The sequence below is a fragment of the Spinacia oleracea genome, chromosome 6 (genome assembly GCF_020520425.1).
Source record: "Spinacia oleracea cultivar Varoflay chromosome 6, BTI_SOV_V1, whole genome shotgun sequence".
NCBI classification, from domain to species: domain Eukaryota; kingdom Viridiplantae; phylum Streptophyta; class Magnoliopsida; order Caryophyllales; family Amaranthaceae; genus Spinacia; species Spinacia oleracea.
Genome location: NC_079492.1, coordinates 146,144,678 through 146,158,219, shown reverse-complemented (window position 1 = coordinate 146,158,219; position 13,542 = coordinate 146,144,678). Strand labels below are relative to the sequence as shown.

Genomic DNA, 13,542 nt, shown 5'->3' with positions numbered 1-13,542 from the left:
TATTTTGTAAATACATACGATTATTAAGGTAAAGCCAACAATATATTACATTCTAAAATTTATTTTCATATGCTAGCAAAAACATACTACCTTTGTTCCTTAAATTTATTTACACCTTACTTTTTGCACATATTCTAATTCAATATTTAACCACTAATATGCCTAATTCCGTATGTGAAAATATTATTAAAAATTATTATTCAAAAAATAAATAACGAGACTAATCTAACAATATCTTACCTTATAACGTATTGATGTATATTATAGTGAGAATTTATAGTCAAAATTTTCATACTTTGGCCATATATTTCAAGGCGTGAAGAACTTTAAAAAACGAATGTACTACCTCCGTTTCAAAAAAGTTCTTTACAGTTACTATTTGCACGGTCTCCAATGCAATATTAACTACTAATATATCCATTTTCGTATGTGGAAAAATTATAAGAAGTTTATGTTCTGAAAGTAAATACCGAGACCAATCTAACAAGATCTCACATGTAACGTTTTGATGTATATAATAGTGAGAATTTACGGTCAAAGTTTTCATATTTTGTACACGTATTATAAAGCGTAAAGAACTTTTAGAAACAGAGAAAGTAGTATATAGTCAATGTGAATTATGTGAATAATGAGAAAAATAAAAATGGCCGGTGCAAATAATTTGAAAAGGAGGGAGTATAAAACCAACATATTGGTAATGGAGAAGCCACTAGTAATATTATAAAACCACTGATCAAGAGAAAATGAATTACAAACAAATTAAACCCAATAATTGCTCCCATGGCGTAGCGCATCACCATCACTATATAGAAAAATATGTATATTATCGCAATTATTATATTATATCACATTTCACCCAAAAAAAAATATTATTGTCACATTTAGGTTGGTAGTTGGTGATTGGACCCCTCCTATGATTGACAAGATTAACACTTTGATGGAACAAAAACTTGGAGGTTCTGGTTTATCCTTTCAACAACTCCCTTAATCCTAAATTACTTAATATTATAGTGCACTCGTATACTTCCGAGTATATTTTGTATCTCGATCTATTAGTCTCAAATCAAATATTGTAATGTAATTTAGTATAAATTATTCCAAGTTACGTAGTACGAGGTATGTTGTTTAGTTTGCTGCACTAGTAATTCATAACAAAACGTATTGTATTGTCATATTTGATGCATTACTCTATTACGTGGTACTACTTACTCTCTCCGCCCCTTAATACTCATCCCGCTTTTCGTATAAAGTCGTCCCTTAATAAACGTCACGTCTCTATAAATGGTATATTTTTACTAATATTATATCATTTCTTTCACTTAACCATGACCAACATATATTCTTACTTCTTTTAAAAGCATTACAAACTTCAATCCACCTCCGCTCCCACCCCTTTATTTGACACTTTTTCCACTAACTATATTAAAAAAATACCTCACTATCAACTACCACCTAATAAATTAATAAGTCAATTAAATTTCCTAAAAGTTTGTGCCGGTCAAACTGAGGAGAGTATTAAGGAATGGAGTGAGTATATCTTATTAATATGATTACGAAGTACTACCTCTGTTTCAGAAAGTTCTTTACAGTTATTTGCACGGACTCCAATGCAATATTTAACTACTAATATATTCAATTTCGTATGTGAAAAAATTATAAAAAGTTGATATTCTGAAAATACATACCGAACCAATCTAACAAGATCTTACATGTAACGTTTTGATATATATAATAGTGAGAATTTACGGTCAAAGTTTTTATATTTTGGACACGTATTCCAAAGTGTAAAAAACTTTCAGAAACAGAGGAAGTAGTAAATTTGAGCTTTAGGCCGAACAAAAGAGTTATTTCCACTCAGCTCACAAACTTCTCTCACCAAAAAGCTCTTTTTAATAGCTTTTCTAAATTAGACAATTAGTGTTTTGGTTGCAAAACTCTCTTTTAATCCTTTTTCAACCAAAACACTCAGCATTAAATTTCTATTTTGCCTCACAATTCTCATTTAATAACTCTCATAATCTAACACCCTAATTTACTAGACCGGTGTTTCCTGGTGGCCGGGTGCTTGTATAATTTGATCGTACCATGCAACCCGTGAGGCCCTGACCTGCCCATTCCCCAGGATAAACCAACTTTGTCGATTTTTTTAAACTTGTAAAATATAGTACTCCATCCGTCTCTAAAAGATTTTGCCATTCCAGTTTTTTGGGCTAATTTTGAATACTTTGACAGAATTCTCTTTGAACTATAAGAAATAATATAGTTATGTAGGGTCTTGTTAGATTTGTTTCAATATATATTTTTGAAATAACAATTTTTTATAATTTTTTGCGTGTATAGAATTAGAGATATTTACGTTTTAAGTCGTGTCTTAGAGACCGTAATAAGTCAAGTAGGACAATCTTTTACGGACAGAAGAAGTATCTGATTTTTTTATTTTGTTGGGTTTTTCAAATTTTATATATATATATATATATATATATATATATATATATATATATATATATATATATATATATATATATATATATATAAAGAAGGCATATTTGCTGAAATATTAGAGCCCACCTAGGATTACTATTGGTTTCGGCCAATGAAAAATAAGATTTCTAATTTATTTTTGAATTTAAAAAATCGAGTGCCATGTAGATAATTAATTAGGTGTCACGTAGATATTTTAATTAATTAATTACTATTATATACAGCTTCGTCGATCCAAAATCAAACACTCAAATAATCAAAAAGTAAATCTAAAATAAAATTCATCCAAAATCAAACACCAATCTAAAATGAAATTCAATCAAAAATCAAACACTAATCCAATATACAACTTCATCCAAAATCAAACACTCTAATAATTAAAAAATAAATCCAATCCAAAATCAAAATTTAATCTGATCTATTGTATAAATATAGCAGTTGGTATGTATAGGAGTGTTATTTTAACATAACGATTTAATAGAATCTGTGCATCGCACGGGCTAAAAATCTAGTATAACTAGTTAGTGGCTTGTACAATGCCCCGAATTGTTGCATATAGTTCGAGTTTTTTAGTCATTTCAAATTCACTTATAAATTGCTTTATATACGCAGTTTTACAAATAATAATATAAATTTCGTTACACATGCAGTTTAAGAATAAAATTGGTTAACCAACAGCCGGTAAACTAATTTTTTGAATAATTTTGCATTACTTGTATAAATTTTTATTTTTTATACCTACTTTACTTATCACTTGTAAGAAAAATTTTAAGTTACAATCGTATATTGAGTTACAAAGACGAAATACATTTTGGAGAAAAAATACATATTTGATTATCTAAAATATAATTAACACAACATTATTTTTTCCTATTCTTTTCTCTGCTAATTTTATGATTTTGGGTTTGATTTAAATACATTTCTAGAAAAGATAAATGATTCGATTATTAAATGAATAAAAATTAAGAAATTTTTGGATGCAACCCGTAAAGTAGAGAGAAGTGCTTACCGACGTTTCATCATTCACAGAGGAGGGACTTTTTTTTCTCCCATAGCGAGTTACAATTATACAACATAGTATTAGAGTTTTAACTTATTTAGAATTTTAGAGACATTTTTTTTTCAAAAGAAAACAAAAATTTCATGAGCTGAAAATCAAACATTAATCAGATTAATGTTTCAATATCAGTCACTTTTTCCAACTTATATTTTATTTCAGCTCCCTACCAAACACTCCTAATTGTATAAGGTGACTTATATTATTAGCACCTAATTATTTAAGGTGACTGAAAGTGCTTGTCAAACATAGCCTAAGTGTTTAACCTCTTCATATGATGAATAATGCATACTATGTACATGCATAAACTAATCTCAAATATCTCAGTCACAAATAACTGTGATAGTAGTATGGACGTATGGTATAATTGAAACAAACATTACAACAAATTTAATAACTCTTCCCGGAAAAAAAAACATTACAAATAACTACTAAAATACATATACTTAATTTATCAAGGCTGTAATTTAAAGGACAATCCAGATCCACCAAGTTTTTCTTCCATCAATTCCTTCATTTTCTCTACCATGGGAGCAGACAGATAACGAGTCCATCCTCCAACCTCTCCATCCCTAAAGAAATTCTTATTTTCCACAAACTTACTAAGCAAACCACTCTTATTAACCTCCAGATCTCTAAGCTTATGAATACTACACAACTCTATTATCTCTTTAATAACACCTTCATTTTCCTCTTGTGTAGAAAACGGTATACCAACAAATTCAGCCATCTTCTTTAATTGAGCACTCGGATTCTCCTTTAAATCCTCGTACTTCAAAAACAACACCTTATTTGGCTGCTCTAAACTTTGCTTCCAGTATCCAACCACATGCTCGAAAAAGGGCCCAAATGCAACCTTACCTAAACAAAAGTCCTCAAAGAAATCTTCAATATTACAAGGTTGGTAATTTTCATCCCCAGTTACCCTCTTTATTAATTTCGGGTAAAAATGCCAGTGAGACACAAGGGTGTCTAAGGGATTTCGACAAATGTACAAAATCTTACAAGAAGAAATCTTTATAGATTGAGGAAGGGACGAGTAAGGCATATGTGAGTGGAGAAGCCGCGGTGGAGGGAGGTCGTTAAGTTGGTTAGGGCGGGGGAGTTTTGGGTTACCACCGTACACGGCGGTTTCTAGGTCATAAACAAGCTCATGTGGGTTGTGGGTTAGCAAAGGCGTTTTGTTAGAGGGGTGGACAAAACGGTTAGTGACAGAAAAGAGCAAGGATTTCAACCAAGTGGCGCCGGTTTTTGGAAAGCTAGAGACTATGAGATCGGTGTTTTGAGCAAGGAAATGTCTTTGAAAAGCGAGGATGTTGGAGAAATTGACAGTAGAATACCAGAAGCCTTGAAAGTTAAGGAGTTGAAAGTGTTTACTACCCATCCAGTTTGCCTTTGGAAGACATTGTTTAAGCTTTTCAACTTCTTCTTCATCCACTATAACTATTTCTTTTGTTTGGTTTGTTTTGGTGGTAATGTCATCATTTTGATTCATTGTGGCTTATGACTTGTGAGTTATGTCCTTGATGTAAGATGCACTTGTTATATACTCCCTCCGTTTCGAAAAGTTATAGTCATGTTTGTTTGTATAAAAACACAAATTTTAAGAAAAGTGAAATATAGTTTGTGGGAAATTGAAATATAGTACATTGATGAATAATTTGTATGTGAAAGTAGAATATAATACATGTAAAAAGGAATATAGTAATATAATAAAATTGTTGATCAAGAGAGAATGAATTTCAAACATATATGGGCCATCCCCCCCTCTTGAATGTGATGTGAATAAGTTATAAATGTTGTAAAAGTTATCAACACAAAAAATAAGTAGTTGAGATAGTAAATGTGCCTTTCTAACTCAAATTTTGCGAGAAAGGACCTTATATCATTTTTTTGTGAAATCACATCTTAATGTAATTTTTTTTGCGAGAAATGACCTAAAGTAAGTTTCCGGCATTGATTGAGCTTTTCCGGCCATTGACTTGCACGTGAGCAGCACGTGTGACTTAAGTTGGCTAAAGACACTGATTTTCCCGATTCTTGAATTTTCAAACTTGATTTTATTTCGAATATTTTTTTTCAACTTTAGGTAATTTTAAAGCTTAGAATTTTGGAGGAAAATTGGATTTGGTTAGCAAAATAAAGCCACACATGCTTCTCACGTGCAAGTAAGTGGTCGGAAAAACTCACACAATGCCGGAAACTTACTTTTGGTTGTCTTTCGCAAAAAATAATTACATTAAGGTGTGATTTCACAAAAAAATATATATAATGTCATTTCTTGCAAAAAAAATTTACATTAAGGTGTGGTTTCATAAAAAAAAATTATACAAGGTCCTTTCTCGCAAAATTTGGGTTATAAAAGGTTCTTTTAACAAACTTGCTTTTATTTTGAAGGTAAATAAAATTAAATTAAAGAGTATATTTATAATTTATTTATTCTTGAAGGAATATGAGTATATTTCGTACAACATTCTTCGTAGTATATTTGACCTCCCCAATTAAAATTTTCTGGATACACCCATGATTACAAACCAATTAAACCCAATAATTGCTCCCATGACGTGGCGCAAGCGCATCATCATCATTATTACTCCATCCGTCCCATAATTATAGTCTCGGTTGACCAAAAATACGGATTTTAAGAAAAATGGAATATAGTACATGAAAAGTGAAATAAAATACAAATGGTGATTGAGTTGCATGGAAAAGGGGAATAAAGTACGTGGGAAAGATAATATAGTACAGGGGAAAATGAAATATAGTACATGTGTGGGGTTATCAATGCATTTTAAATTAATATAGTACATGAGAAAATGTGCACCTTAATAGCCAAAATTAGAAATATGACTATAATTTTGGAACGGAGGGAGTATATAGAAAAATACGAAGTATCAAGTATGTATATTATTGCAATTGTCACATTTCGAAAATAAAACAAGATTAGTAGGTACAACTATTTTGTTTTGTTACGCGTAATAAAACAAGATTAGTAGGTACAACTATTTTATCAGTATCACGGAGTTAATTTTTTTTTTTTTTTTGAGAGATCAGGAAAATAATACTCCGTACTTAGGAGGCCCTCAATAATTCAACTTGATTAGATAATTGATTATATGATAATGGACCACTAATCATATGTACTTATTTATTCCGTGATACAATGATTGATTTTAACACTATTTCTTATAAGTATAGCACAAATTAACTTTTGGAGTGGCAATATCTTGAGTAGCATCCTACGTTCAATAAATTATACGATGTACTACTTTTATTTAATAAGTAACTAGTGCGTGGCTCGGGCGATGCCCGATTGCTACATAGAATAGTTAAAATTTTAGATTTTTCTTGAGCAAAATATTTGATAAGATACATATATAGCATTAAGTGAAAGCATTCATCAAATTCGTCAACTACACAAACACACTAACTCATTTATCATGAGAAATAATTTTTCAATTGCATCATCTTACAATTTGTATAATTTGTTTCTAGTGGAAATAAGTGATTCAAAATTAACAAACACCAAATTAGACATATGCAATCAAGCAAGACATTTATGTAGTTGATGCTTATGAGACTTATGACATCATGTTTATTCATGGTTGTCCTAATTCTTTAATTATTATTTTTTTCCAAAATAATCAATAGAAAATAAAAAGTCACATAAAAGTTTAGTTGTTGTAAACTTCATGTTAACATTCATTTATAAATTAATGTTAAGAGATAATCCACAAATGATTGTTGGTTAAGATGGTAATGAGAGTTGTCCTCCACACTTGAGGTCTAGAGTTCGAACCTCATTGTACGTATTGATTTTTGGTTGTCCATGATATGACATATCATTTGGTGAGTCGATGATGTGGCGCAAAAGGAAGAGTACTACGTGCCACATAGACATTTTTCTCAACGCCTTTTAATATATTAGTATAGATATGCATACACATTATATATACATGTCCTAAAATATCATACGAAATATTTCAGCTACTTCACAAGTGGGTTTACAAAACATCTCATATAATTGCACCTTATCAGTTTCAGCTACTAATTTATTTCAGGTGCTATTATATCAGTTTCAACTACCTTATTAATTTCAGCTCGATTTCAGCTATTGTAATCAAACAGACCCTTAGACAAATGTTATAATTAACTCGGTGGTAATACATTATCACTTTTAGGATAGGTCTTTCTTAGCCCCGCAATGATATCGTTGATGTCACCATTAACTTTTTTTTTTAATTATACGATAATAAAGTGTAACTATTTGTACAAAATTGACCGGTCTTATATATAAGAACACATCATATAAGTTTTTATTTAACTTTTATGTACGTTGTATCTGTTACACTTTCCGATTTAGTTCGTTTCATAGTATATAACTCCTTATCAAATACGTACCATGTCCATTGTAGTCCGTTTTATAATGTTCTTTACATTGTGCTTTATACTACTTTAGTAATTGAAAATTTTACTATCTTACACTTCTTACCCCACAACATTTACCCCAGCTCATGTTTTCTTATCTTATTCGTTTTTTTCTTACATCCACCCACCTTTTTACCAGTTCTCTTACTTTACCCATATTTTATTATATTCATACGCCTTTTAACACATTTTGTTCTCTCATTTATCTTAATATTTGTGCAAATAATAACTGTAAAAATCATCAGGAAATGAGGTAGTATATAAGTAGGTGCTTGCATTCAGCCTCTAGGGAGTGACATGAATCAATCCACATAATATGATGAATCAAAATGACAATCAAACAAAAGAAACTAAACTACTCCAAGAAGAGGAAGTTGAACAACTTAAGCAATGCCTTCCAAAAACAAACTTCCTTGGAAGTAAGCTTGAGCTAGTAAATTACCAAGGCTTTTGGTGTCAATCCAATGCCTTTAAACAAATCTTCCATTATCAAACCCACTTCCAAGCTCGCAACTCCGACATCTTCTTAGCTAGTCTCCCAAAAACCGTCACAACTTGGTTGAAATCCTTACTCTTTTGTATTGTCAACCGACCTAATAATGTTGATAATCATCATCATCAACAACCCTTAATCAAATTTAGCCCTTTACTTAACCATAATCCTCATGAACTTGTTTATCATCTAGACCTTGGTGTTTATGGTGATAATCCCATCTTACCACGCCCTAACCAACTTAACGACCTCCCTTCTCCAAGGCTTTTGCATACACACTTTCCATACCAATCATTACCCGAATCTATCAAAGATTCATCGTGTAAGATTCTCTATATTGCTCGGAATCCTTTAGATACTTGTGTTTCGCAATGGTTTTGGCACACAACCTTGATAAAAAAGAGGACAAAAGATGAAGATTTCCAACCTCCTACAATAGAGGAATTTTTTGAGGAATTTTGTCTAGGGAAGTTTCCATATGGGCCTTATTTTGAGCATGTTATTGAGTTTTGGAAACAAAGTCTTGAGCAACCTAACAAGGTCTTGTTCTTAAAGTATGAGGATTTAAAAGGTGATAATGCTATGCTTCATCTTAAAAAGCTGGCTGAATTTCTTGGTTTGCCATTTTCTTTTGAGGAAGAAAGTAATGGTGTGATTAATGAAATAATGGAGTTTTGTAGCATTGATAATCTCAAGGAATTGGAGGTTAATAAGATTGGTTTTATGAACAAGTTTGTTGAGAAGAAGAACTTCTTTAGGAAAGGAGAGGTTGGTGATTGGACTAATTATTTCACCCCTCCTATGATTGACAAGATTAACACTTTGATGGAACAAAAACTTGGTGGTTCTGGTTTGTCCTTTCAACAACTCCCTCAATCCTGAGTTACTTAATATAATCGTGTACTAGAATAATTACGAGTATATCCTTAGTATATATCTCGATCTATTAGTTTCAAATCAAATAAATGTAATTTTTAGTATAATTCCAAGTTATGCGTTTTAGTTTGATGCACTAGTAATTCATAATAAAACGTATTGTATTGTCATATTTGACGCATTAATTACTCTATTACTCCATACTACCTATGTCTTATCAATATGATCGCGAAGTACTCCCTCCGTCTCTTTTTTTCTTTACGTTTTCATTTTTTGGTATTTCAAAATGTTCTTTACATTTTCTTTTATATTATCACATAAATGACTTATTATTCTATCAAAATTTGTGTCCATTTATTATTTTAACCAATTAAATTCATTGGATCATTTAATCTCTCACACTTTTCCATTGGGACGTTAAAATTTTCTCATTTTTCAATATCACAATTTTGATAAAAGTGAAAACATTATAAATAAACGTAATTTATCTTGTTTAAATAAAAAAATTGAGGAATCTCGATGCAAATTAATTAATCGTTAAAACGCGTGAAAAATACCAAACGTAAAGAACAAAAATAGGCGGGGGGAGTAGTAAATTTGAACTTTAGGCCAGGTAGAACAGTTATTTTCACTCAGATCACAAACTTCTCTCACCAAAAAGCTCTTGTTAATAGCTTTTCTAAATTAGTGTTTTAGATGCAAAACTCTCTTTTAATCATTTTTTAACCAAACACTCGCATTAGAGATTTTATTTGGCCTATTAAATTTCTATTTTGCCTCAAAACTCTCATTCAAATCTCTCATATAATCATGCAAACACCTAGTTTATTAGACCGTTGTTTTCTAGGTGGCCGGGAGGTTGTATCATTTGATCAACACCATGGAACCCCTGGCCCGCCTATTCCCAGCATAAACCAACTTTGTCTATCTTCTCTTGAACTTGTAAGACACAATACTCCCTCCGTCCCTAAATCATTCCAATTTTTTGAGTCAAACTTTGACAATGAATTCTTTTTGACCTATAAAAAATAATATAGTTACGTTGGGTTTTGTTAGATTTGTTTTAGTATATATTTTTGGAATAACAACATTTATAATTTATACGCGTGTAGAATTAGAGATATTTACGTTTTAAGTCATATCTTAGAGACCGTAATATCAAATAGGACAATCATTTAAAAACAGAGGAATTAGTATCTGATTTTTTGGTTTATTGGGGTTTCCAATATAATTTGTCATGTAGTGTAATAATTTAAACACGGTATTACACATAACAAATTTAAATTGTTAAAAAAAAAAATGGTGCATAATTTAAATTGTTTAATTGGTAGGACTTGATTCCGGCATAAATCATAAGATATGGTGTGCTTAAAAAAATTGGGAAAAGGGAATTCATTGCACTCTTTTTAACGATTAATTAATTTGCATCGAGATTTCTCAATTTTTTTTATTTAAACAAGATAAATTACGCTTAGGTAATTTATGTTTAGGTAATTACGTCTTAACTACCCACTAAAAAAATGAGAATGAAAGACAATAAATATGACATTTTAACCAATAGAAAAGCATGGTGTACAAGATGTCTTGTACACTAGGTGTACATGTAGTTATCCAAAAAATTGGGTAGGTAAGACTTTGGACCCTCCACCTTCACAATAAATATAACCTTTTTTTATGGAATTTAATGCACTTGCTCCTTCGTATAGAGTATTTATTTACTCCCTTCGTCTCTTTTTGTTCTTTACGTTTGGTATTTTTCACGCGTTTTAAAGATTAATTAATTTGCATCGAGATTCCTCAATTTTTTTATTTAAACAAGATAAATTACGTTTATTTATAATGTTTTCACTTTTATCAAAATTCTTATTGGGAAATGAGAAAATTTTAATGTTCTAATGGAAAAGTGTGAGAGATTAAATGACCCAATGAATTTAATTGGTTAAAATAATAATTGGACACAAATTTGATAGAATACTAAGTCATTCATGTGATAATATAAAAGAAAACGTAAAAAATATTTTAAAATATCTAAAAAGAAAAACGTAAAGAACAAAAAGAGACGGAGGGAGTAGGAAATTAGGAGTTGTACCCGCACCTTTACAATAATAACATTTGTTTTTTCATGGAATTTAATGCACTTACCCCTTCGTATTTATTTAGGAGTTGTACAGGTGCAAAAATATCCAATTCTAAATTTCGGATAACCGATTCGATTTTAAGGTTTAGGATATTTCGAATCGGATATTCAGAAGGAAAACAAATTGGATATTCGAATAGGATTTGGATCAACTTTTTCCATTCAAAAGATCTTGCGCGTATAAGGTGTACAATAAATTTATTGTACATCAAGATAACTGTTAGGCATTAAACACAACTTAGTTAAGTCGACAAGAATACGAAACGGACTTGTTTGGTTTAATATCTTGTTTCCTAGTTTAATTAGAATTGTAATTAGGAAACTAGATATATTTTGGTATGTAACAATCTCTATAATTATTTAGACTTGGGGAGCAAGTACAATTCTAATAGATGTGGGTTTCTAGTTTAGCCTATAAAAGGGGGTTTAAGCCTAGCTAGAAAATAAGAGGGAAAATACATTGGTGAGAGTAATCATCAATTGAGGGGTTATTACATTAGTTTGCAGGAACTTAATAATACGATAATATTTGAGGGGAGGAAATCTGAATTTCCTCACAAACACTTGTGACTTTTATTATAGTTTTTGCTATTTGGTCTATATTATATTTGCAGGGTTTGTTCCTAATCGTTCGTGGCACGCGTTTGGTTATAACAATAACTTTTATGCAGTTTTTTTGTAACTTTAACCAACTCTTTTGTAACGTTTATATTATAAAAATAAAAAGTTGATAGATAAATTTTTGAAAGGAATAAATGATTAATCTATACATTATTATTGATTTTGAAGAAATAACTTTTATTCAAATGAAAATTTTTATCACTAAAAAATAGATAACTTTTACATATATAAATGTAACTTTTAAGCATTTTGAATCAACTTTTACTCCGATAATTTTTACTCCGATGTACAATATTTATTGTACACAACTTATAAATAAGAATTTGTGTTTTCCATTTTAGATCCGAAATAATTTAAATTTTTTAAAAAACAATAGAAAATCCGATGTTCCTAACCAAAATTACGGATATTTTCTAGTTTTAAGGTTTCGGATATTCGAAAAATTAATGTAAAACATCAATTTGGTATTTTTGAAATTCGGATTTGGTTCGAATTTTCGGATATCCGGTCCCAAATACGAAGTATGCATCATCATAATATCAGGAAAATTACCAATGAGGTTTTGTCCTAGTTATTAAGACTGAAAAAAATATTTGTAATAGATCTTAGGTTTAAATATTCCTTTCCCATTTATAATCGCATATATATGCCTAAATGAGTTTGATGTTCACTTACATTATCTAAAATGCCTTTACTCATTTATGTCTCGTGAACAAAAATCGTGTCTATTTACGTTCAGACCATCCATAAAGGTATTAAGTACTCTGTTTTTAATATTTAGTTTATTTAAAACTGATACGAACTTATTACTCTCGCATATCTATATTTCATCGGATTATTCTTTTGTGGACCTGGTCCACAATAATATTAGTGTAGACTCAAAATCAACAATTTTCTCTGGCATCCTTTTTACATTTATAGTGAACTCTATTATTCATATGGTAACTATAATAAATTAAACACCAAAATTCTTAGACATAGTAACCCTTTTTTGAAACATAGTAACCCTATATTTTAAAAGCAAAATGTGACTTAAAAAATCACGTTATTCAAGCACAACATGTATCAACGACACTAATTTGATATATTTTTTCATAATAATTCTAATAAAATGCCAAAATAAATTAGAAACAAGTAGTTGACTTTATTTTAAGAAAATGTCCACAATAAATTTAATGTGGACCAAGTCCATTTAAGATTTGGTGTATTTCATAATCCACGGAGTACCTGTCATTTTTTTATATAACACAGTAGATAAAGTTGTTAAATACTTCGTATACTTCACTCAAATTTACTCCCTTCAACCCGGAATATTCATACCGTTTTGACTGGACACACTTTTCAATGCACGATTTTGAGCACCAATATCTTTAACTGCATATTATAAAATATTAATATTTTGAAAATATAAACAATATACTCCGTATTATTTACTACGGAGTAACATTT

At 30.2% G+C, this 13,542-nt stretch overlaps 2 protein-coding genes across 2 annotated transcripts; one reads left to right on the top strand and one right to left on the bottom strand.

Annotated features, from left to right (window-relative positions):
- Positions 1-3,859: 3,859 nt before the first annotated feature.
- Positions 3,860-5,033, bottom strand: LOC110794699 (cytosolic sulfotransferase 5-like). Its single transcript, XM_021999663.2, has one exon. The coding sequence runs from the start codon at positions 5,031-5,033 to the stop codon at positions 3,993-3,995; it is 1,041 nt and encodes a 346-aa protein (XP_021855355.2). The 3' UTR covers positions 3,860-3,992.
- Positions 5,034-8,254: 3,221 nt separating this feature from the next.
- LOC110794709 (cytosolic sulfotransferase 5-like) lies at positions 8,255-9,536 on the top strand. The gene has a single exon (XM_021999675.2). The coding sequence runs from the start codon at positions 8,283-8,285 to the stop codon at positions 9,339-9,341; it is 1,059 nt and encodes a 352-aa protein (XP_021855367.2). The 5' UTR covers positions 8,255-8,282; the 3' UTR covers positions 9,342-9,536.
- The last annotated feature ends 4,006 nt before the right edge of the window (positions 9,537-13,542 follow it).

Coding starts and splice junctions, on each gene's coding strand:
- LOC110794699 (XM_021999663.2), bottom strand. CDS start 5,033: ATGAATCAAAATGATGACATTACCACCAAAACAAACCAAACAAAAGAA.
- LOC110794709 (XM_021999675.2), top strand. CDS start 8,283: ATGATGAATCAAAATGACAATCAAACAAAAGAAACTAAACTACTCCAA.